This window comes from Colletotrichum aenigma (genome assembly GCF_013390185.1).
Source record: "Colletotrichum aenigma strain Cg56 chromosome Unknown KSG_Cg56_contig08, whole genome shotgun sequence".
NCBI classification, from domain to species: Eukaryota; Fungi; Ascomycota; class Sordariomycetes; order Glomerellales; family Glomerellaceae; genus Colletotrichum; species Colletotrichum aenigma.
In genome coordinates, this window is record NW_023500914.1 from 3,831,378 (window position 1) to 3,856,126 (window position 24,749).

The 24,749-nt window shown below is 53.7% G+C and overlaps 8 protein-coding genes across 8 annotated transcripts; 3 read left to right on the forward strand and 5 right to left on the reverse strand.

Moving 5' to 3' along the window:
- Positions 1-2,390: 2,390 nt before the first annotated feature.
- CGCA056_v012495 (putative aspartic-type endopeptidase) lies at positions 2,391-3,986 on the forward strand (the record flags this gene model as incomplete). The annotated part of the gene is made up of 4 exons (XM_037327739.1): positions 2,391-2,807; positions 2,890-3,327; positions 3,381-3,603; positions 3,673-3,986. The coding sequence occupies 4 exons, from the start codon at positions 2,391-2,393 to the stop codon at positions 3,984-3,986; spliced, it is 1,392 nt and encodes a 463-aa protein (XP_037174710.1).
- Positions 3,987-4,623: 637 nt separating this feature from the next.
- Positions 4,624-4,977, reverse strand: CGCA056_v012496 (uncharacterized protein; the record flags this gene model as incomplete). Its single annotated transcript, XM_037327740.1, has 2 exons — positions 4,624-4,695; positions 4,789-4,977. 2 exons carry the CDS (start codon positions 4,975-4,977, stop codon positions 4,624-4,626), a joined length of 261 nt encoding a protein of 86 aa, XP_037174709.1.
- A 1,302-nt stretch (positions 4,978-6,279) lies between these two features.
- Positions 6,280-6,686, reverse strand: CGCA056_v012497 (uncharacterized protein; the record flags this gene model as incomplete). Its single annotated transcript, XM_037327741.1, has 3 exons — positions 6,280-6,372; positions 6,430-6,595; positions 6,655-6,686. The coding sequence occupies 3 exons, from the start codon at positions 6,684-6,686 to the stop codon at positions 6,280-6,282; spliced, it is 291 nt and encodes a 96-aa protein (XP_037174708.1).
- A 1,321-nt stretch (positions 6,687-8,007) lies between these two features.
- alcB-1 (Alcohol dehydrogenase 2) lies at positions 8,008-9,181 on the forward strand (the record flags this gene model as incomplete). Its single annotated transcript, XM_037327742.1, has 3 exons — positions 8,008-8,159; positions 8,218-8,942; positions 9,000-9,181. 3 exons carry the CDS (start codon positions 8,008-8,010, stop codon positions 9,179-9,181), a joined length of 1,059 nt encoding a protein of 352 aa, XP_037174717.1.
- Positions 9,182-9,314: 133 nt separating this feature from the next.
- CGCA056_v012499 (uncharacterized protein) lies at positions 9,315-10,538 on the reverse strand (the record flags this gene model as incomplete). The annotated part of the gene is made up of 1 exon (XM_037327743.1): positions 9,315-10,538. One exon carries the CDS (start codon positions 10,536-10,538, stop codon positions 9,315-9,317), a length of 1,224 nt encoding a protein of 407 aa, XP_037174716.1.
- An 820-nt stretch (positions 10,539-11,358) lies between these two features.
- asaE-1 (MFS transporter asaE) lies at positions 11,359-12,772 on the forward strand (the record flags this gene model as incomplete). The annotated part of the gene is made up of 2 exons (XM_037327744.1): positions 11,359-11,806; positions 11,865-12,772. The coding sequence occupies 2 exons, from the start codon at positions 11,359-11,361 to the stop codon at positions 12,770-12,772; spliced, it is 1,356 nt and encodes a 451-aa protein (XP_037174362.1).
- Positions 12,773-19,430: 6,658 nt separating this feature from the next.
- Positions 19,431-20,531, reverse strand: CGCA056_v012501 (Glucan 1,3-beta-glucosidase; the record flags this gene model as incomplete). Its single annotated transcript, XM_037327745.1, has 3 exons — positions 19,431-19,669; positions 19,808-20,166; positions 20,266-20,531. The coding sequence occupies 3 exons, from the start codon at positions 20,529-20,531 to the stop codon at positions 19,431-19,433; spliced, it is 864 nt and encodes a 287-aa protein (XP_037174768.1).
- Positions 20,532-21,245: 714 nt separating this feature from the next.
- On the reverse strand, positions 21,246-22,721 carry SAP8 (Candidapepsin-8; the record flags this gene model as incomplete). Its single annotated transcript, XM_037327746.1, has 3 exons — positions 21,246-22,144; positions 22,194-22,442; positions 22,499-22,721. 3 exons carry the CDS (start codon positions 22,719-22,721, stop codon positions 21,246-21,248), a joined length of 1,371 nt encoding a protein of 456 aa, XP_037174057.1.
- Between the last annotated feature and the right edge of the window lie 2,028 nt (positions 22,722-24,749).

Genomic DNA, 24,749 nt, shown 5'->3' on the forward strand with positions numbered 1-24,749 from the left:
GCATCGGTTACCAAGGGTTCCCTGTCGTGGCCTGTCAACGAGACCAGGCAACCCAGTACCAACACCATCAGCGCAGGCAATGATAGTAGCAAAGGCCTGTTGATATATTGTGTCCATGCTCTGTATCTGCGAGATTTTGAGATCGTCATCATCCTGGACAATGCACAGTCGATCTACCCATAGGTACCGGCGGCCCATGTTTCTACACAAAAGCATCGCGTCGCTGATTACCTCGGGTATCAGTGATTCCTTCAAAGATTGAGGTCTTTCAAGCTCATCCATGTTTTTCTTTGTCAACTGGAAATCTGCCTCTGGGTAGGCCGTCGCGGTTCGCCATTGATAACTCAGGGCCATGTATTCCATCCCCTCCTGAGCCCGAGTGACACATCGAAGAGCGGCATCGATGAGTCGGAAGCCACTCGGAACCGGTGTTTGAGATATTGGAACATTGCATTTGTGGTCATGATAGTTGGCGCAGTTTTCGAGGTACTGCTTGAGCTTTGCTATGTTGCTGTATGATCGATCCCAGCGATTAATAGCCTGCAATCTTTGGCCCCATAACTCATATTGAAGTTCGAGCTCCAATACTAGAGGCTCAAATTGAATTATGCCATTGGACTCTGTTCGCAAGCATATGGGGAGAATGCATTGCTCAACCATAGCTCGAGCTTGTTCGTCGGCGGAAATCCCCTCGGTGGGTCGACAGTGGTGCACCGGGAAAGGTCTCCAAATAGCAAGTTCGGCATTCCCCTCGCCGAAGACATCCAGGTGGGCGAGTTCCTTGCCTACGTGAGAGCAGAGAATACACCTTTTCTGCTGGGAATAGAACTGTAACGGATAGAATTTGAGGTCCGAAAAGCCCTGGTCAAAATGATCATCTCTCTGAGGGTGGTATTGCGAACCGTCGGCTCCAACGTCGAAAGATTGAGGATTGATCCGAGTGTACACTTCATCTTGGCAAAACACCACGTGTGTGAAGTCATCCCATGGCTGGCAAACTTCGCAGAGAAGCGTATTGTCGCGTCGCTTGAAAGGAGGGTCGTTGCAGAAGGAACAAGTCCAATCATGCTTCCATTCGTCTGGGCAACAACGGCACTTTTTGATCCGCAGGGTGTCTTCTTGCGTGGGTTCGGCCGGTGGAATCTCTAACGCTGGCAGGTCCATCTTCGTGAGTTACTGCAACTGAAATTGTGCCCAGGAAAATATGTTTGGCTTCAAAACCGATTGGCATTTCAAGCTGCAGAGTGCTCCTGTGAAGTTCCCTCTCGAATGTGAGCCTGTTGATCAGGCAGCAGCGTGACGTCTTATGTAACGCAGTAGAGATCGGCGTGCAGCAGCGAAAGATGGGGCTGCCAGATTCTGAGCGAATAGAAGCTGACTATCTGTTGCACATTCTCATGAAGATGTGCATGGTCAGTCGCAAACATGTCAAAGTGGAGAAAAAAAAAAAGGCTTCCGAAATGGGGTCATGGACTGATTAGTGAGGAGCATAAAACTTGCTAATGAAGTACCAACCATCGTTCGAAAGGAATGTCGACAAGGTATGGCGCACGTCTGATTGCTCACAAGGCTGGGCGTAAGTATTACAGGCAATGCGGGTCAGCGATTCAGCGAAGCCTGGCACGTCGAAGCCCAAGAAAGGTGTTGACGGCCTGTCATTTAGTTCTGAGACGACTGCAGACGCAACTCGGAGTCGACGCTTTGCACTGGTGTCGGTGTCAACGTCCAATCTAATCTCCAAAGACTTTATTACTAAACATCTGGGAAAGGAAACTTTCGCCTCTGTGAGGACCATCTGGAAGACAAGGAGAACACGAAGTCGGGATGGCTCGGTATACTTGGACCGACTGCCGTGACCAGGCGACTCCACAGACCACCAGCGAGAAAGCACACCTTATCTGGGAGGCTTGTCGTCAGACGATAAATAGCTGTTGGTCCGACTTAAGTTTAACAAAGGGTCATGAGATCTTATCGTTGACATTGAACTGCCGCAGATGTTTATCGTCGTCTCTGCGGGCCGTTCAGACTAGCTCACTGACTCGGTAGATCGGCAACAAAAGCTTAGCCAAAGCTTGAATCGTGTCCCAGGCACTGTCCATGCTCCAGAGACCTCTCCTGCCTTTTCGGGCAGGAGACTATTCTTTCCCCCCAGCGCTTATCAATAACACGAGCAACGGAGAAATTGAGAATTCGGCTATTCGGCCAACATCAAATGGGTCCATGTAGTGGAACTGTGATCGCGAATTCCTGTGTACGAACGCGCACTCAAGGGATGGGTATAAAATCATGACGCCTGGTCGCCAAGCCATAGAGTATCTTGCGGAGATGACTGCATAAGGTGTATAGACTCGCAAGACTTGATTCATTCTCACCAACCTCTTACGCTCATTATGAAGTCCGTTGCCGCTATTGCATCGGCGGCAGGCCTGATCGGCTCTGCTGCTGCCGCATCCCGCGTGCCTCTACAATTCGACATCGCCGAGGTCGACTTGTCGTCTCTGCAGAAGCGCAGCGTCAACAGCGAGCCGTTGGAAGTGTCTCCTCACGTCCTCGAGCTAAACAGAGTTGCCGGTACTTCCCCTGCTCAGACATGGATTCAGTCCATTCGAAACGGACCTAGTGCGAACGGTCTGTACAAGACAGGTCATGTCACCAACATGACCGACTTGAACGGCTTCGAGTACATCGCCAGCATCGGCTTTGGCGATGAGACGCTGCAAGTCATCGTTGACTCTGGATCTAGCGATACGTGGGCTGTGCAGAAGGACTTTATTTGCCAAGACTCCGACGGCACGAGATTGAACGATGTGAGTAATGCGTTGTGGTAGAGCACCCGACGCAGGGGCGAATTTGCATTGAGACGATCTGACTCGGAACCTTGGCGAGCAGACATCATTGTGCGATTTCGGGCCCACGTACAACGGGACATTCCAGCATGGCTCCATTCCCGGCGTGCACTTCAACATCACCTACGGTGACGGCGAATTCGCCACAGGGCTGATGGGTTACCAGGACATCACCCTGGCTGGTCTCGAGGTGCCGCATCAAGAAGTTGCCTTGGTGAACAAGTCTTACTGGAATGGTGACAATGTTGCCAGTGGTTTACTCGGCCTCGCCTATGATCTGCTCACCAGCGAATATGACGACGCTACTGGTGACTCTAAGCCTTACGACTCTATCTTCACCACCATGTCAAAGAAGGGCATCGTCAAGCCCGACCTCTTCAGCATGGCCATGGACAGCAAGTCTCAGACTGGCCAATTGGCTTTCGGCGGTTTGCCTCCTGTCCAGACCAAGGGCGAGTTCATCAGCACGCCCATCCGAATGGTGAGTTGTCCACGTAGTTGACGAGCGGAAAGGTGAAGCTGAATTGAAACCAGATCGCCCTCTCCTCCCGCATGCCCAAGGCGAAGACCGAGTATTCTTTTTACACTATCCTTCCCGACGGCTACGTCATCAAGAACGTGACTATGGCTCCTACTACCAACGAGACCCTGGCTTCGAGCAAGTGGAACACCGCGGTTTCCAAGCCCGCTGGTTTCCACAACAGCACTACTCCTACCATCGTTGACAGTGGCACTACTTTGATGTACGTGCCTTCTGGTAAGTGATTTCGGAACCCAGTGAGGCCGTAGCACTAGCGAAAGACGGTCGGCTCACTCATGTGTCCAGACATCTCCGATGCCTTCGCAGCTGCGATCCCTGGTTCATTGTACAACTTCTTCTCGGGCGCGTACTACGCTCCTTGCAACGCTACGGTGCCGGACTTCGGTGTTGTGATCAATGGGCACACCTTCTACGCCGACAAGGCCGACCTGATCCAGACCAGCGACCCTGTTGACGATGGCGATGGCACCTTTGTCTGTCTGCTTGGTGTCAGCGACGGCGGCGAGGGACCTTACATCTTGGGTGATACCATGATGAACAGCCTGGTGACCGTGTTCGACGTCGGTGCCGGAATGATGCGCTTTGCCAGCCGCAAGTAAGCTGGCGAGTGAGGACACATGTGCAGCCAAGCCTTGGATGCTGCGATTCGCGAGTGCTGGTGCGCATGACTTGCGGAAGCTTGTATATAGTAATTGTACATACTGAAGTTATGATGATGAGATAGTGAATTGGGAACATTAGTATTGCGCCTGAGGATGCACATGATATGTGAGTTCCCAACTTGAAGTGCTGTTTAACATACAATTCCTTTAGTGTCGGGTGGTCCCTATCCGCTTTGGTCGTTGTAAGTAATGTACGCTTGTCATGGTTGCCTCCTATTCTTAATAGGGCCCTTAGGAGTATTATAGGAACTAACTTAGGCGACTGGACTTGCCACATCGTCCTAACTTGTGGCTATCAGTGTTCAGAGTGGTCTTTAGCAGCCCTCCTAGCTGATCTTCTAAGGGCCTGGTGTGAATCATGGCTCTCCAATGACGTATGTAGACGCAGTAGTAACCGTGGCTGCGTGCATTTCCCGTGATCTTGTACCTGGTCTTGGTTTAAAGGCCTTACGATCGCTCAAGTCTCACAACATGATCAATGAAATATTTGAAATTTTGAAGTTGAATGTTGTCAAAGCCCACAGGCTTTGCGAGCATCTTATTAACATGAATTGAAGTTGCAACCTTTGAAGCTTTAGATCTCCACGCATCCAGGGAAACCACTTCCAGTTCCCGCACCCTGTCTATCGCAGCAGTTCTGGTAGGTCTGTTGCCTCGTTAGTAAACGTGGTTCCATTTCCCGGCGCAAGGGGCCTTGAAAGGTCTCCGCGCCAGGGTCTGCGTTTGAGTTTTGACGTACACCAGGGTCAGGACCATTGTAGCTGCAGCAAAGGAACCATTCTCCCCAGACGAGCTCGTGGGGGAAGGGGGCAGAAGTGCCGTTGTTGTAGGGCTCGCAATTGGGGGATTGGCGCTCGACGACCGTGGAAGGGGCGGCGCTAGTGCCCGCGATGAGGGGAAGAGCAACGGCGATGATGGAGAACTTCATTTTCGTTACTGTGATTTGGAGATGACTGGGAAGAATGGAGGATGTTGAGACGAATGGTCTGGAGGTGATGAAAGTTGCTTCGAAGACTGGATGTATGTTCGTCTTATAAAAGCATCAGCACGTGGCCTGAGTTGTCTTGGCTCAGGGGTTGTCATGATTACGGATGAACACTGTAAGGCGGTAAAGGCGGGGGATAGCCCACTCGCTCGCGCGCTGTGTCGAATCATTTGACGCGATCACCTCGGTCGACTCGGTTGTTACTTTTTAAGTTGACCAACTTTCCGGTTTGCTTTTCACTTTGATTGCCTGGATATTAGCCAAGATGTTATCGATGTGGCTAAGCGAAGTGTTGATCCTTGCACAGCCTGACAGGACAACTAACGATCAGCGTCTAGGTGACACTCTTGGCCAGACTTCCAACCCGCATGTAGAGTAATATGAGTTCCAACATTTTACTATGTCCATTCAAGCCTGACATTTTCGCGCAATTGCAACTCGCAGCAAGATACAGAGCCTCCGATTGGGGTCGATGAATGCGACGGAACGCTGTAACTCTGCGAATGCTTAAAAGAGAAACAGTGAAGGCCGCCAAGGCGGCTTTATGAGATGCCCAGTCCGATTGCATCATAGCTAAACTCGATTGCAACTTCATATCTTGAATATCTGAAAATGAATGTCTATTCCTTGTGACAGTCGGAGCAACAATTCACCCGTGTTCACATCTGCACGGAGGACTCCAGTGCCTGATTTAGGAGGCGGAACGTCCCACGGCGCCGTGTGACAGAATTCGCGGAGGGGGCCAAGGACCAGCCATACAAGCGATGGGGCCCCAGGCGGGAATATCACCCCGATTGGGGAAGGATCTGAGACGAGCCATCACGGACACACAAGGATGGCTTGTTACCCAAGCAATAACACAATACCCAAATGTAGGAATGCACTTGTAGTTATTGGAGTTTGAGACTAGGTACGCAATAAGCTTTGAACCGACTTTTAGGTTCCTCCCACATTCGGCTGGTATTGGACGGAGAGCAAAGAAGAAAATGGAACTACTTGACCTGGTAAGAAGATCAAGCAAGCACGCGCGCAGAGCATCCAGTCTGCCGTGTCCCGATGCACGTTAAATATTGCTCTAAGCCTTTCAATCATTCGTCCAAGATGAAGTTACAATGTAGCTGACGTGTGTAGTCTAACCATGGAAAATATGCATCTTGACAGGTTATGTGCATGATCCCGGGTCTGTTCCCCTGCATTCCGACGTCTTGCCAATGATCTCGCTAAAAAGCACTCAGGACATCAAATCTAAGCGGGGTTGAAGTTGATGGCGTTCTTGCCGCTGTTGGAACAGCATGAAGACATGTAGGAAATAGCCGCAGAGTCAGAAGTGGTGCAGCACTAAACTTGTAGTTAGCTATGTTCCTGTTCAGATAATGAAACCAGCGGAGAACGAACAAATGTTCCAGGGCCATCATGATAGGTCGTTCCATGGGGAGACTGACAGCAGCTCTGGGTGAGTGCTTCATGACGAGCTCCCGGGGCGTGGACATCCTGGCAAACGCCAGCGTAGAAGCTTCCCTTGCAGTCGGCAATAGACGCAAGTGAGCCAGCTGCGAATTCGCTGTGATCGAGAGGTAAGCGCGGCCCAAGGAGGCAGACGAATGGTGTCTGAATACTTACGCGATGATGACAGAGATGTGTTGGAAAAGCATTTTAAGACGTGCCAATAACAACGGTTGATCGGATGAACTCCTGGCGGATTGAGACAAGGTTTGAATGGCTCAGGTTGTGGTTATGTGTGAGGATGTGAGACCAGTTGGAGCTGCGACATTACGACTTTTTTATATTCTTTCTTCACCTATCTTACCTCGCAGAGAATTCGAGAAGAGCGAGATACTGACTCAACTTGCAATTCAAACCCTATACGTACCAAGAAAAAGGTTTGGACTAATTGAGGCATTCAACGTTTACCGCCTTCACGAAACCCGAGGAAGTCGGAAAAGTCGGGTCGATAACACGATATGATCTGTGGATTTCCATATTTCAAGAAAGCTTGATGCTCAAATTGTCAGACGTGTTGACATGCCGTCCGCGTTGGTGCTGTCATTATTTTTTTCAGCTCTTGCATCCGGCCGAGTTGATTATGATTTGAATTGCCAAGGGAATGGATCCCTTATTTCTTCCGTGCCAGGTACAGAGATTGTGTTCTTACGAATTGACATACACTCTGTATCACTGTGACGGTGGTCTTCGTCCCCTCTACCTTTACTATTGCTGTTACTCCTGTCGTCCGCACTACCATTGTATCTACTACTGTTGTCCTCGATGGAAGTAACTTCAGTACTCAGGAAACGTAGTCGCGCAGACACAAAATAATCAGTTAGCACCAACTTGTTGATTCGATAGTATGCATAGTATGAAGTTACGTACGCCCACCACTTGTTGACGTGATGGTTTGCGAACGACCGCAGGCTAACGTGTTCGTCCAAAGAAAGAGGAAAATGGAACCGCATCATAACATAGTGATTCCATGCTGATCGCCCGAATCAGCAATGTGCCTCACTTTGATTCAAATCTCATGGCGATGCACACGGAAACATATGGTCTACTATACCATCCAAAGTCATCCACATTCCCGTATTTATGACGTTGACCCAAGTGAGATATGCTGTGCCTCCAATTCGTGTTAATCCTGACAAGCCTGAGCATTAACTACGAAGACGCCTCGTTCAAGACGAGGCCCAACAAGACAGATCTGCATCACATGTAACTCCTTAAACCTTATCACGGACTTCAACTCACTAAAAAAAGAAAAAGGAAAAAAACATCGGATCTTGCAGCCCATCGGCTCGACTCCGAAAGTTCCCCACATCGACGGCTGCAACAATGCCGGCCGCAGGACCCGGCGCGGGGTATGCTCCACCGTGCTAGACTACCCCGTTAGCGACCATAATCTTACGATATTGTTGCCTTTTTTCAGCCTCAAATCATCCCCTGCGATCCTTCACTCTGCCTTCATTGAAATCTCTCAACATGGACGAAGACGACGAATTGCCCACGGTGCAGAAGGCCGCTGTCATTCGACACCCAGGGCCGAACGCCAGTATCGTGGTGCAGCATAACGTGCCCGTCGGGACTCCCGGACCTCACGAGGTACTCGTCCGCATCAGTGCCACAGGCGTCTGGTACATCTTCTCATGTTCTTGTTGTATGACTTTCATCGCTGACTTAAACTCTGGAAAGCGGATCGGAGACTCGAGCTTTCCGGGGTTGGGGTGTGTACGACCCCATCGTAGGCCATGAGGGCGTTGGGAGGATCGTCAAACTGGGCCCTGGCGTCTCTGAAGAATTTCTTGGTGAAAAGGTCGGGGTGAAATGGCTTTACAGTGCCTGTGGGACCTGCTCGGTCTGCGTCCGCGGACACCAGAATAATTGCCCGAAGCAGCTCAACACCGGCAAACATCGCCCCGGGACGCTCCAGCAGTATGTCGTGGCGGATTCAAGATATGTCACGAAAATTCCCGACGGGTTGCCCGATGCTGAAGTTGCGCCCTTGCTGTGTGCCGGTTTGACCATGATGGGCGCGGTTTCGAAATTGGAAGGCGACCTTTCTCCTGGCGATTGGGTCGTTATCCAAGGGGCAGCGGGCGGTCTGGGGCATCTGGGTGTGCAAATTGCCTCGCGAATGAGAGGGTACCGAGTCATTGCAGTTGACTCTAGTGGTCACGATCAGTTTTGCCGTGACAACGGAGCCGAAGTGTTCATCGACTACACAAAGGAAGAGGTCGACAAGAAGGTCATGGAGTTGACAGGGGAGGGAGCTCACGCCGTTCTCGTTGTGCCTGGGTCGGAAGACGCTTACATCACGGCACCCAAATTGGTCAGGTCCATGGGAACAATTGTGTGCGTCGGATTGCCCCGTAACGATTTCGATATTCCCATACCAGTCACCTTGTGTGCTCTCAAGGGTAAGTCTCCATCGCATTCTTACTGGTACTCAGGCTGACCTGGCTGCTCTTCCAAAGCTCTCAATATCAAAGGCGCCATGGTCGGAACCGAGAAGGAGATGGCTGAGCTATTACGGGAGGCTGCCAAAGGTCGCATTCGAGCATCCGTCGAATACTTCCATATTAATGACACGGAGGAAGTCGTAGGGCAGTTGATGAATCAGGAGATGTATGGAAGAGCTGTTATCACTGGCATTTGATAGATGTAAACAAGTCGAGGCACAAGACAGGTAGATCTTATGTTTACCAAGCTTCTGGTACCATTGAAAGGCTCCAGTTCTCTGGAGAAGACAAGTATTGCCTCTGATCAGATGAACTTTTATAAATGTAAGTCTAGTAGTCTTTCGCTGTGGAACCAAATAGATGAACCCCAGTCTCCAACACCTCGATCTCATCACCGACCTCAACATACAGCCCCACCCTCTGCTCCTTGGCTTCTTCTAAGTCCTGGTCCTCTGGTACGCAATGCATACCGATATATCCCAGCGCGGATGGATTCCCCGTCTCAACAGTACGGTGCTCTATCAACGTCGCGCTCGGCTGCGGCTTGCCCTTCTTCTTGCCCTCCATTGGTTTATCTGCTTCAAAGGTCCCCGTCTCAAGATTGACGTTCGGCATCGTGCACCGCGACGTACGACAAACAACCGACAACTTTGGCGCCACCTCCGCCCTTTTCTCATCTGAAACGGCCTTTGGTAAGATTCGATAGCGTTTCCAGGACTCTTCGGCAAAGGCCGGAGCACCCGTTATCCAGATGTTCGCGCGGAAACGTAGTGCGTCCAAGGGCTGGTTTTCTGGTGGTAACAGCGCAGAGACGGCGTGTACTGAGGAGAGGGAGTTGAGGTTGACGGGTTGTTGGTCCGTGTAGCCGTGGACTGAAGGTGTTCCGATGGACTTGAGCGGTGCGAGGTTTCTGTCGCAGCGGGTCAGGGTCTCTGGGGTGCATCGCATAAGCGTCAGGCCGCGCTTCTCCGGGATTTGGAGGTATTTTTTGAGCTTGGGTAGTGCGGCTGCGACGGAGGGGATGTCGCCTAGATCCAGTCCGCTAGCCTCACGAGCGTGGATGCCGAACTTTTTGATCCTGATGTTCAGCTTTTCCACTTCTGTCGGCGTAGGTTGAAGAGGTGCTACCAAAAAGACCTCCGGCACGGCGGAAGGATCCCAGGTATGAAGAAGGGTCTCCAATTTTTGAGTCCAAGATAGAGGATCCGGATCTTTGAATGATAGCACAACACAGCCCCCAGCCTGCACAAGAGGGTCGCTAGGATCACTATCCTTGTGAGGAAGCCATATCTCCGTGTTGATGTGGCACATGTTAGGTTTGGTACGTTGACTGATGAATTTCCACGTTATTGAGCCATTGTCCGGGTCCACGACCTCGGTAGAGATGGCGAAGCATCTGTCGTACAGAAATCCGGTCTTGGTGAGCAATGCGCGGTTGACCTCGATGAAGCCGCATGACTTCACTGGGTGGATGTAGAGAGACTTGATCCGGATCGGCCCGTTGGTTTCGGCGTCCTCCGGAGCGGCGTATTTGGCCTCGAACTGATCCGTCATGTTGCTTGTTGACACGCCGAGTCTCCGGAGATGGCGGAGCTCTCTCCGTACCCTGCTGATGTTGCCATTTCGAAGGACGACGGTTACTGCAAAGCCCAACAGGAAGACGAGACCGGCAACCAGCTTCACAAGTGGGAAAGCCCCCAATTGACCAAGGAGGCCAATTCGTAGGCTGGCAAGCATCTTTTGGTCGGTCTTGAACTCGAATGTTGGTACAGACCCAAAGAGAAATGCTACTCTGCAAAGACTCCCTCTGCGATATGCATCCGGTCGGGAGCTGATAGAGTTGCCGATTCTCGGATGTCGTCATATCGCGGAAAGACTCCCGCCAATCATTCGGCATCCCGCAGCACACGTCCCCACCAAACGTCAATTCAAGGCGCGATTGACGTTGCCGATGCGCGTTGAGCCGAAGCCGAGGCCGGGGCTATTTCTAAGGCGAAACTTTCCCAATTCGATTCGAAAATGTTGGTCGAAGCAATGTATGCACTCAGCGATTGGTGTATGGCAGTCTTTGTTGCAAATTTGGGTCATTAGCGGGTCTAGCCAACAGTCTTTTCCTAAAGTAATTTCCAACTTCAGCAAGACATGTCATTGTAGGGCGCGTTACCACATAAAAATATGAGCGAGTGAAAAGTTTGAGCCGACAGGTTGGGGGCTGACTGAGATATACTGATTGGAGAGGGGAACTGGTTTGATGACTTTATGATTAAAATGAGAGTCGTTCACTTTTGGTTCTGGGAAGAGGATCCTTTATTCTCTAGCTGTGCGCATTGTGCTTAATGTTGATTTCAGTCTTTGATACGTCGCAACTCTAACCATGGCATCGCGATCTTCAACTTCAAGGTCACCACCTGATCCGGAGGTCGCAGCTCAAAATCGCCCTATTACCCGAGGACAAGAACAGCATGAGAAGTCTGAACAGCCAACAAGCGTAACTGCCGACGCAGTATTAGCACCTTCAGGGAATGACTATCCAGAAGGAGGACTTCGAGCTTGGTCCGTCGTCCTAGGATCCTGGTTTGCCTCCTTCTCAGCCCTCGGCATATCCAACACCATCGCAACGCTCCATGCCTACGTCGGCACGCACCAACTCGCCGGCTACAGCGAGGGCACCATCGGATGGATCTTCTCGACGTACATGTTTCTCGTCTTCTTCTGCGGCATCTACGTCGGGCCCCTCTTCGACAAGTACGGCCCTAAGTGGCTCATCCTGGCTGGCACCATCGGCGTGGTAGCGGCACAGATGTTGCTGAGTTTTTCGACAAGTTCGTTCTTTACCACTGAGGCCATGTATTCGCCGCATCCGCTAACCTTGGATACTAGAATACTGGCAATTCATGCTCGTGTTCGGCGTCCTCAACGGCTGCAGCGCGTCACTCTTATTCACGCCCTCGTTCGCTGCCATCGGCCACTGGTTCTACCACCGCAGAGGACTAGCCACGGGCATCGCGTCGACGGGTGGTTGTTTCGGTGGGATCGTATATCCCATCATCTTGCGTTACCTCTTTGAACGCGGGGGATGGGCATGGGCTATTCGGACCATCGGGTTCATCGTGCTCGTATGCTGCGGCACGGCGACCCTCCTCATCGACACCCGTCTGCCTCCCGCCCCTAATGCTTCGCCCCATCCAGACCTGCGCATCTTGCGCGAGCCTGCTGTCGCGATGACGACTATCGGTCTCTTCCTGTTCGAGTGGTCCCTCTTTATCCCCCTCACCTACATATCAAGCTATGCAATCAGCAAAGGCTTCGACACCGATTTCGCATACCAGATCCCGACGATCCTCAACGCCGGCAGTGTAGTAGGTCGTGTCCTAGCCGGCTGGTGGGGCGACTACGCCGGGCCCTTCAACTCGCATATTGCGGCGCTGTTCCTGAGCTGCGTTGCATGTCTGGCGATCTGGCTACCTGCGGGCTCTTCGATGGCGGGCATCCTGGTGTTCGTGATTCTGTTTGGATTCGCTAGCGGTAATAACATCAGCATCAGCCCGGTCTGCATCGGACGGCTGTGTAAGACGGAGAACTACGGCCGCTACTACGCGACTTCATACACGGCTGCTTCATTTTCTTGTTTGTTCGGAGTACCCATCGCAGGAGAGATTATTGCGGCGCAGGGAGGAAGCTATCAAGGTCTGATCATATTTACTGGGGTAATGTATGCGGCTTCAGTTGTGGCATTCGCGGCTGTTAAAATCACGCGCGTGGGGTGGAAGCCGTTGGCCATCTTTTAAGTATGGAAGTTGTAATCTAGAAAGAGACATTTTCTACACGTGTAATTAGGTGGATCTTATTCCCATGCAATAGTTGCTCCTCGATTCGAAGATTATTGGGTCGGTGGGCTACAACATTGTACACGCCATCTCAGCATCAAATTGACAGCGGAGTTGACGTCTTGAATTTCCTACGTCGAAAGGTGTGGCATATGATAGCTCACTCGCCAGTCATGTGTATGAGCAAGTCTAAATCTGCTCAACACCAAATGTTGCTGTGGGCTGTTTTCCCTTCGAAACTGTGGCCAATATCATTTGATATGGCCCCATAGAGACCCGGGAAGAACCAAAGGCAAGCCAAAGGCGGCTTGGCCAACCGAACATCTGAAGGCCACCATGGCTGGTAAAAACAGTGTGAGCCTTGCTAGTGCAATACATGCGATTGCTCCCGGTAGCCTACAACAGCGAACGACGAAGGAGGTACTGCATCATAATCAGTATCGGAGAATGGACTTACAGCCCGTTCGGTTGCAATATTTCAATCGCTGATGTCGTCAAGGCCAACTACATTTTCATGCATAGGCGGCATATTGTCAGGTCTTTTCCTCCCAGCTTTGCTTTCTTGACAGCGAATTCATTACGTAGCAAGAAGAGTTAGGCTCGATAGGATTCATCAGGTGGCCGTTACAGAGTCATGAACGTCACTAGGACCTTGGCAACGAGAAAAATACGAGAGCGTGTGAAGTCATGGCTACACCCGGAACAAGATTCCAGCTGATGATCGCTAATGAGAGACGAATGAATTGCTCATCGAGAGCAACAGCCTCTCCCACCGCCTTTCTTGACATGCGAGTAATACCTTTGGGCTGATTGAAACACGAGGCACAAGACAGGTTGGCTGGACGTGCTAGTTGTGGTACGAACGTAGATTCACTCCACACCCCCATGACATCTAGCCTTTCAGAGCATGGGTTTCTCCAGACGTCATGAAAGTCACAGAACGTTCCTCCCAAGAACGTAAAACTAAACATAAGTTCGAGTTGGTTGACAGCCTCATTTAGCAAACACGACCAACAGCCAATGATGCACGAGTGATCGCGGGCAGCAACGTGTTTCCAAACTCTCGTACCCGGCGATCGAACGGTGGCGAAAGCGGTTCGTCTGGTCCCCTCCCGCCCAGATCTGCACCTAACACCGAAGAGATCCCATGAATCGCCGACACCTTGGTCAATAACCTACTTAGTCATTCACGCAAATCGAACATGCCCCACGGACGGGAAGATGGCTTCTGGAAGCTTACGAAAGTGCGGGTGGGTCCTCCTCATGGCGTATCACATCTCCAGTCTGAAATCGAGGGCACGGGCGATGACGTCGACGCGGATTTGATGTCTGAGAAGCCCCAAGCACGGCCCAGGAATGACGAATGACGAATGACGAAGATTTTTTTCAACGGTCCTCGTGCCGCTTGCCCGTTGGGCGCGTGTAAGCGTCCAATGACTCGGACGCATTCCTCCGATGCCAACGGCCCGTTTTGCGTGTTCAACATTTTGGTGGTCGTGAGACCCTCCTGTGTCACTCCGGGCCAACAACAGTCGAGTAGCACCGAGACAGTGTCTCGATCGAGCCCGGTAGCACCAGCCAGGACATATGTGCCCCACAGATGGAATCGTTCAATGTTTGGCAAAACCGGAAGATGGCAAACACACTGTTTCCAAAACCCACGGACGCGATCCAGAACATCGCTTGGTGAGTGCAGCATGAAAATCCGGGCGGGAAGGGTAGCATCACGTTTCTCCCGAGGCGTATCAAAAGATCAGCGAACACCCGCGGGATGTGCGTCAGCGCATCCCGAGTGCCCCCGGGAACGGAACGGCAGAGCCGCAAGAACGAATAAGTCAGCGGAGAACGCGCCGTGCCTGGCTCGTGCTCCCTTCTGCATCGCGGCCCCCTCCCTCCCACTGCTACATGGCTGTTTCTGCCCCCTTTTCATGGGCGGCCTTCGTCCCTACGGGCTCGACGGCATTGCAGAGGTGAGTATCCGCGGGGGAGGCTCAGGGTGGGACCCGGGAAAGGTTCTGCCGGTGATTGAGGGAGAGTTGGGCTCGTCAGCGATACCGATTGGGACATGGAAGCGACAGCCTCTGCGCGTGAAGGTTTCCGACCACACGTTGCTAGAGCACTGTAGCAGGTTCTAGCTGTGTGGGTTGTTGGTGATTTGTGGAGGGAGGTGCGGGAGGAAGGGAAAGTAGAGACGTGCCATCCCACGAGTGTGCGCGTGTGGGCGAGAAACGAGGTTTCGATAGCCGTGGTGATGCGTCGCGAGAGCATGATCGCGAACGACACATCACCCCCTTGGATCACGAAGATCCTCCTCGTCGAGACAAGCCACAGCCCACGCCCACGCCCACGCGTCCGTCATCCTCCCAAGCCCGCCGAGCCCCCCGTCAAGTTTTGGAAGATCATATGCCCAGCCGTCACGCCCGCCGCCTCCCTCAGTCTGAAGGTGTCGCCCAGAGATCCACGAACGACAGCATTGGCCCCCAAAGGGAGACAGGAGGAGAATCTCCCAGATCAGCGCCAGGTATCCCGCCGATTACACACTGACGGAGTGGGATTGTGGACTGATGACTGTCAATGCAGTGGATATCGGACACAAGCCACCAATGACGAAGGGGGAAGGGAGGGATTTGGGATGTTGGCTCGTCGTCGAGGTTGTTCTGAATCCGAAATCTGTCAACCCAGGATGTGGCCCGCATTCCTCACAGTCCTGCGTATCCGCAGAGGCACCAAGGTTTTGTCGAGTGACAGGCTGACAGCGGAGCCCCTGTCTCAGCCAGGCACGCCTTTGCTGCGCCATGTGCGTGAGAGACTCGCCAGCCAGGTTTCGCCCTGTCGTGAGCTCTTCCCCCTCACCCCCTTGGAGTCGTAGAGTTTGCGCTGTAGTCTCTGTCCATGCCATAAGCATCAACTCACAGAACTTCATTCTGGCACTCTTCTGCAGAGCGCAGCCTTTTTTGTATGGCGCTTTTGGCTTTTGCCCCTTGAATTCCCGCCCTCCCGCGGTCCCTGCGTCCGCTCCCTCCTGCGCGTGTTCTCTCAGCTTCTCCAGCTTCTGGCCCTCGTTGGAGCAAGAAAGGCTTCCATCCCTGTCCCGATTAACGCAGACGACCAACCACAATCCCAAATCTGCCCGCGTACCTGAACCGTCAAAAAAAAAAGGCAAAAGACTCTTACAGTCTAGCGTGACTACTTGCTAGGCAGTAGTAGTGTAAAAGCACCACCATCGACCCACCAACCCGGGAAATCCGCAGGTTGTGGCGCGGGCTTGAAATCGCTGGAATCCCAGGTGTCGCATGTCCCGTGATGTCCCTGGCGCGTCCCAATCAGGCGCCCCACCCGTCGTCCCAGGGGTTCAGGCACCGAATTGCCGCCCATCCTACCGTCTGCTGGCTGCCGTTCCAGAACATCTGGAGCCCCCTGGCCAGCACGGCGCTCATCGGCCACCGCCAATCTGCCATCAACCGTCCTCCTGCCCAATCGCTGCGAGATACGTACCGTCCGTACAACATTAATCACTTGAGGCGCTGGAAGAAGAGGAGGAGCCTCTAACGATCGTCGCGGGAGTCCTCTTGACGCCCTCTTTTTCTCCGAGGACGCTGCACCCGCCGTCGCCACAAGCGCCTCGCCCTCGATCTTGGAGATCTTGGAGTCAACCAGCTTCGGAGTCTGGTGATGGCCTCTCGTGATCCATCGTACGGGCCAAGAATCGGCTTCATTTTCCAACCTGCACTTGCAATAATGGTAAATGATCCCAAGACTCCCACCAACTCTCACCGTAATCGCGCACCGCGCAGCGCTGGGTTTCAACCCTGAAACTCCACCCGCTCATCTCGGTCCTCCTCCCCTTCAGGAAACCCATGCCCTGCTGCCCGCGATGGCCTCCCCCTGGTCGCCAAATGCTTAGCATCGATAGCGGCATAGTCAAAATTTCTTAACCCGCAGGGCAGGGCACTGGACTCGTACCTGAACAAGTCCGCTCACCGCTGACCACTGGCCAGCGACCACTCACGTCCGCCCCCCTCCTCGCTTCGTCCCTCCGAGGTCCAGTCTCGTCGTCCCAGTCGTACCTACCTAGTTATCGTGTTGTGTGCCCCCTCTACCCCTGTCGAGACGAGTTTCGTCACAGCCCATCATCGTCCCATTCCCTCTTCCCACTTCCCTCTCTCTTCTTCCTTATGTGCTCTGCTAAACCACCACGTAAAACCATCCCATCTTCCATCCCTCCACTCGCTTTGCCTCACCTCGTCTCACCACACTACCACCACCCACCCCAAAACCACCAAAACGCCTCTCGACGCAACGCACGGCACCGCACGCACGCCAAGAGATCTGCACGCTGCACACCACCTTCCGCCGCCTCTTAACCACACCCACCACCCCGTCCTCTCATCCATTTTGCCTTCCTCCCTCAAAAGTCTAATACTTCCATCTTTCGTATCTCAGACCCGCGAAAGGAAGCGAAAGTCACCTGCATCACGCAACGCAGTCTCTAGCCAAACACACTCTCTCTTTCAATACCCGTGCATACCAGCTGGTCTGAACAAATCTTATTCTGCATACATATTCCCAAACTACCCAGCTGCCACGCTCGTCGCTCCCATTCTCTTCACGCTCCACGCTCCCTTACCCACACCTCCAACCCGACCCGACCCGTTCGACTCGTCGCTAGTCCGACGACGACAACTCCACGATCACTCTTTGAAGGAAACTCAGGAAAACAGGGGAAACATCTCGACCAGAAAGAGAGAGGAATTAGAAGGGGACAAATATTGAGAGCAGCGCTCCAGTCCGATCCGCAACGCCAAGGCAGCTATCCTGAGCAGCCTTTTCTTTCCTACGACCTCCACCACAAACACCGCAAAACCAAGCAAAGATGAAGGTCTCACTCGCTTTCCTGACGACGCTGTGCGCGTCCATGGTCTCCGCCGGCGTCGTCATCACGCCCGTCAAGCAGAACCAGGTGGTACCAGCCAACTCTGGCGACTGCTTCTTCGGCGTCACGACACCGCAGGGTTGCGCGTAAGTCTACAAATCCACACTACCAAAATTCCTCAGTTTACTAACCCAACCCGCAGTCCTTTGAGAAGATCATGAAATCCACCCTCAACCCTGTAATCGCATCGCGTCCGGGGAAAGCGTGACAGGCCGGCATGTCAGCCCTCAGAAGCCCTCTCATCGGAGAGAACCATCGGAGAGAACCATCGGAGAGAACCCTTCTGTAGCCAAGCACCACCGGGCACTGACACAACACCGATGATCCGTCCACCTTTCCCAACATCGCCACCCACCACATCAAGCAAGCGAGCCACGACCAAATGTTTCCCAACATTCCATCCCGTGACGGGTTCACGAAACACAACCAAGCATCAGCATCAGCGGCTCCTTTCAAACGGCATTTTCATCCAGTCCACGGGGGGAGGACTACTTTTTTTTTTCAAGCGGTATACGGCGACCATTTGGCTATGGTCTGCTATGAGAATCTAATGAGCATCCGAGGCTTTCCTGCGCTCCTTCTGCTTCCACTCACCTCGCTATGGTGATGGTCATACTGCACCGGACGTCCGAACCGGGCCTCCCGCAAATTACCATATCACCCAGCGCCACTGAGCGGATAGAGGGGCGAAGAAAACCTCGGCACTTCCATTTCTCTTCTCCACCCCCCAATTTTTACCATATACTAGACATATCACCCCAAAAACCACAAACATCAAATAACCACAAAAATTGAAAATATTGATAAACCCCCGCTCGCTAAGAACGGTGACACTCACATCCGACTGCAAATCACACACAGCAAAAACACCACACCCGGAAAAAGACCAGGGTAAGGTCCCATGTCTTCCTTGGTGGTGTCGTGGCGGTGGTCGCGGCCCGTCAGGAACGTGTTTTGAATGTGATGCCCGACGTGCCTCAGATTCTCAGCCTGCATCCGCGCGGCGCGGGGTAGGGGTCCGTGAGTTTGTGTGCTGCAGTAACGCAGGCAAGGCGCTCCCTCCCGCATTCTCAGTCTTCCCACCACTCAGCGCAGCGTGCCTGGCCAGCCCAGCCGTGAAAAGGGGGGGGGGGGGCGGGATTTCCCCACCTCGCGGCTACGGGACTTTTATCCTCTGTAAACTGTAACACCGCGAGCCGCACGAAACTCTATTCCCATAACCTTAACACTGACCCTAGGTGCAGACTGGAGTGCGAGAGGCGAAGGCCCAGCCTGTAAGGGAAGGTAGTGAGCTACCGCGCCCACCTCGCACGCTCGCGCTCACTGACGGACACGGAGAATGGGCCACTGAGGACGCCCCGGCGCACACACACTCTTCGCTGCAGCAAGCTTGGCAGGCGCAGTGCCTGGGCGGGCCTCGAGAACCATGTTCGGTCCCGAGACAACCTGACCTTTGGACGACGCGTCAGATGCTCAGAAAATAGAACATGTCGGCTGGATCGTGGGTCTTTTGGGCCGCCAGTCTTCACGCCTCTTCATCGATTTCCCAAAAAGGCATCAGAGTGTGAAAGACTAATCTCTTCTGTCTAGCTTCTCATAGGGTATCTACCATCTCGACGTCATAACTCGTAGCAACGGCCAAAACACGAGGTGCTCACGCGAGCTTCCTCACATCAGGCTGCGCTTTCAGCATTGGAGGGAATACTTGGGAGTGCGGTCGGCCTTCATTCCGCCCCAGTGCACTTCGGGGGCTGCGTTGCCGTCCTCGCCAATGGCATGTGGCTTCCAGGGCTCGTCAAAGGCCTCGAAGAAGAACACGTTGAAGCCCCAGTAGACCATTCCGCAGACGCCCTCTCTGTAGAAGGCCGCGGCATTGTCGTTGCCAGGCTCGGCCTTCTGGTACTTCGCACCCTCGCTGGGCCAGCCTAAGCTCGGACGGATTGGTTAGCCACCGTTGACCGAAGATCAGATCAAGGCGCAGATCACGAGAAGTGAATAGGGGAACGGAACAGTCAGCGTACCTGTCTCGCCAACCTAAAGCTCAGGCTTGTTGAGTGACCCACTGACGTGCTGGATGTGACTAAACGCCTGCATGATGGAGTCGAAGAACGACGCGGTGGCGTTGTCGCGAGTCTGGCCCTGCCAATACGAGAAGGCGTTGGTGAGCAGGATGTCGGCTGTCTTGATGACAGCATCGGCGGTGCCGTCTTGGAACTTGTTCCAGCTGTCCGCGGTGCCGATACGGATAGTGGGGAGGGACTTTTGCATGTCCTTGATCTTGTCGGCCAGCTCGGACCCGGTGAAGTTGCCGCGGTAGAGGGACTCGGAGCCGACCGTCACGGCGTACACTTGGTCCTCAAAGCCGGAGATGTGCTCCAGAATTGCGGCCTTGTCGGCGGCGTAGGACTCCTCCGTGTCGGGCCTACATCGGAGTCAGTCGGCATCTGAGTTTACAGTTTGCGGCAAAGTTTGGCTGACAGGGTGGCCGTGATTGGTGCGCCGGGAAACTCGGGGAACTTACCAAACGCCTAAAATGACTTGGAAATCTTCCTTCTTCGCAGCGGGAAGGATCTCCTTGGCAGTGTTGCACTGGTCAGCGGCGTAGATTCTTACAACAGTACTTCCGGAGGCGTCTCGAATCGCTCTGAAGTCTGCTTCGTAGTCGGCTTGGTACTTGCATTGCCCGCTCGGCTGCTTCGCTCCCAGAGCGAAGCCCAGGGCTCCGGTGGCTGCGGCGAGACCGGGTGCCATGACCAAGACGGCTGGAAAGGCTGCCGCGAGACGCATGGCGGTGGCCGGTTTTCTTTTTGAAGTCCTTTGTGAGCGACAGTTTGATAGGTTCTAGGGGTTGAGCAAGAGGAAAATTTAACAAATGATCTGTCGTGGATGGTGAGGTCTTAGGGATCGAGGTTGAGATGAGGTGGATGTGGTGGAGATGCAAAGGGACGACGTTGAGAAGTCGAGCAACATCAGAAACAAAGGTAGGGAAAAGATTCTCTCCATACCTAGGCAGGTGCCGTGTGGTCGGCGGCTTCCAAGGCAAGAGCAAAGCTGGGGAAAGAGCCTTTCTGCCATGTCCCAATATGGAAGGCGTAGATGCAGCAGGGATCCATGCTGCACTTCCCGCACCTCCCTCACAATTTGGATGAACCAGTGGGAAGGCGTGATGCCTGACTTCCTTATTTAATCACAAGTCAAGTGCCGACAGCTTGACATTCACAAAGCCGACCTTTTACCAAAGACGCAATAACTCAAGTATCAATCACAAAGCAGCTTGAATTCACACACATGACGTCATGAGCAGAAGATACAAGATTACCATCTTGTGTGTTCACTAAGCAAATACTATGTAGCCCCAGGCCTGGGGAGTAGGGTATAAGCAATCCGCCATGTACAGGAGGCCCAAATCGTCGTCTCTATTGCTGACGCAAACCCTGTTTGTTTGTCCAACCCCAACTCCAAACTCATGCATGAAAAGCCAGCCGTTGAATTACATTATGCTTAAAGGAAAGACATGAAGACCTGCACAGCCATCAGCGCGCCAGCCACAGGCCAGAGGCTGCTGACCGAGGCACGGCCGGCTGCGTTCTTGTTGTTGCCGCTGCCACTGCTGCTGTTGCTAGCCGAGCACTCTCCACTGAACTTGGCCGCGGCGTTGGCGCCAAGGGGAATCTTCTGCAGGTTGGTGCCGCAGTTGACGTAGGGAGCAAAGTGCAGGGCAGGCGTCTCCTGGTCGAAGACGACATATGCCGAGCGCAGGAATGAGTCACCCAGGAGGTAGGAGCCATCGCTGGCCTTGTCGGCTCCGAGGACACAGGCGTTGTCGGAAACCTCCCAGATGAACTCGGAAATGGGCACCTGGAGGGTAAAGTCGCCGAAGGTGAAGTCGATCGTACCCGAGGTGCTACACGGAACGACATACATATTGACAGAGGAGTCGAGGCGACCACCGAGATCCGAACCAAGGGAGTCGACGACGGCCGAGGGGAAGTAGCTGAGCGTAGCACCGGTGTCGAAGAAGACGGGGAACTGCGAGTTGGAGTAGGTCGTCTTGCTGCTGCCAGACTTGCTCAGCGCAATGCTGTCGAGCTGGACCCAGTATCTCCACAAGCTCTCGCCGTTCTGGGGTCCCAGGATGGGGGCGGAGTGCAGGTTGCCGCTGAACTTCTTGGTGTCGACACCGCCGAAGGAGATGAGACCGCTGCCGGTGGGCTCATCCTTGGTTCCGAGCGCAATACCCATAGTCAAAGACTCGATAACATTCTGAGCCTTCATCTCCTCCACAACGGTAGGGTAGCCGGTGTTGTTCTTGTTCTCTCCGAAGCTGAGACCGAGAATACCCCTGTTAAGGTCGACACTGTCGGTAGCATAGCCGAAGATGACCTGAGAAAGGTCGATGTCTACGATTTATTAGTCATTGGTAAGGCTCATGAGCACATTGGGACATACCACTGCCAGGCAGAGTGATGTTATCGGCGACATATTGCAGCGCGACTTCTCCCTTGCCGTACTTGATGCGGCCGGTGTTCTGGTAGACAACCGAGGTTCTGGAGTTGTCGGGATCGTATTGACCGTTGGCGCGGCACGACTGAGCCTGTTGGGTGCTGCCGGCCTTTTGGCAGTTGGGATTCACCCACAGCTCCGAGGAGCCAGTGTCGAGGGCGACCTTGGTGTCCTGTCCGGGAGTTCCAATGTCCACTGTTGCGCATGTTAGTTGGATGCGACAATTCGGACGGTAGTCCGGTTCCACCTACGCTCAATCAAGTACGTCGTCGAGGTAACGTTAATAACTGGAACATCCGTGTCCGAAACGGCTCTCCTCCGAAGCTTCTCGAGCGGGTGCAGTCTGATATCCTGGTACACGGGCAGCGAGAGGACGCCGGGAGTCGAACCGGAGCTGGACTCGTCGCGGGGAGCCGAGAGGGCGGTTGTGCCTGCCGCGAGGGCAGCGGCGATCGAGGCGTAACGGGCAACCATAGTGATGCGGGTGTCGGAGGTTCTCGAGATCGGGCCGGTTCGAAGGTGCGCGCTGGAGATGTGTAACCACAGAGATCAGGGACGCGATGCTATGCTGCTCTTGAGAAATAGATGCAAAATCTAGAAATCAAAAGCGAAGCTCGATAGGGGATCCCAAAATTGAGATCGGGGGACGGAGAAGGCAAGCGACTGGGGGTATCCAAGGAAAAAGAGTGGGATAGTAATGCTTTTAAGCAGCCGGCCTGAGTGTTGCCTTGGCGAAGTGGACGCCCAGGCTCGTAGCGTCAATCCGAAGCGAACGGCGAGGTGGATTTGGTGGTCGAGAGTGACCAGGCCAAGACAAATGCGTGGAGCAAATGTCTAGGCGCCCTGCAGCTCCAAATGCTCACCTGCAGCACCAAAGGGGAAAAGACGAGTGACCTCACTCGCTGATTTAGCATATGGGGAATCAATCCATGGAAATCTGGGTATCCTTAGTGTAATGGCACCTCAGGAAGGCAGCCCGCAGGCAGGTACCTTCCTTCCCTCCATCCTTCCTTTGCTAACGTACCGGGGCAGGGTGGGCAGAGCAAGCAGGCAGGCAGTGGGGAGGCGGGCATCCACCGAATCACTTCAGCATCAGCATCTCTAGCGTGGCTGCGCTCGCTGTGCATGCTGTGCTCAGCAGACAAGCAGGAGAAGGAAGGCACGAAGGTCCCGCGCATTGGAGGGAAGGAGCCTCCCTGAGGCTGAGCTCATCGAGCTTTCCCTCTGTCTGAGCAAGCATGGACCATGCAAACACAGCAGCCACCTGGCGCGGGTGCAGTTCGATTGGCCCGTTCCTGGAAACTGCGGGGACCTGCTTCTCCTGCCAGCAACGCGGTGCGTGACCTGCAGCCACTCCCGGGCCTTTTCTCTGCCTCTGGGCCCTCAGCTCCAGCCGATCAACATCACCAAGCCCAATGCTGACACTCATTTGTGTCGTCGCAGCGCAGCAGACGGGAGCTGACGGCCTTGGTTGAGCAGCCAGCCCGTGATTGGAGGCTGGGGAATTGCGCCTCCCGACTGAGAAACACGCAAGCTATTTTTCGCTCTGCCCAAAGCAATGTCTTTTGTCAGCATCTTCTTCCCGCCAAGCTTTCCGCGAAGCTGCCCGTTTCTCTGACTCGAATCCCTCCATCAACCAACGCCGAGTCTACCCTTCGCGCCACTGCCGCTTTTCTTTCATAGCACAATACAGGCCAGGGTATTTCACAAATGGAATCCTTCAATCAACCAGCGGCCAAAACAACCGACGAACATGAAGGATTGAAGCGGCGCCCGAGGTGAGGAACTACCGCCGCCAACACAGAGGCCAAACGTGGCGTCGGAAGCGACGGCCGTGCACAGCCTCCCAAGTCGTAGGCAGCGGCCATTCGGCACAGTTGGTGCTGGCACCCGGGGTCCCCTCTCAGCCTGGGGTGATGCGCTGCACAACCTTGAATCGCTGAGCTGTTGTCACTCCCGTTCTCATTAGACGTTCGAGTCGGTCAGAGCCAGAGTCACCAAACACTATTGGCTGTCGGGCGGAATTGAATGCACCTGTGGTCGCCGAACAGTCCACCTCCTCTCGCCCAGCCGCATCCTGACTGGACCACACGGCAAGTGCATTACGACGACTATCGCCCTCCATCTCAGACCTGACCAGACGTGGTGGCCTTTCGCAACGGCCAAGAGGCTTCGCTGTCTCGCTGCCCTTTTGTGGCGATCCTGTTTGCTGCCCGTTCTAGCGAGGGCCAGGACGGAGCCCGTTCGCGCCCATCAACTCATCTCTCGCCGCTGGGCCCATGCTGGTGAGAATTTGGAGGGGTCTTGGCCTCCTGTCTCGAACGGGACGCAACGGCAGCCATGGCAACTGGGCACTTGGCCTTGGTCTCCGACTTTCCGCCTCGGCCGGTTGGAAGTCTTGTCGACCGCTCTGCTCTAGCTGCCATGGCGAACCATCGTCCGACGGCATTCCCGGATTGTGTGCGGCTAGAAACCAACCATTCTGTCATTGTCAGACCGGAT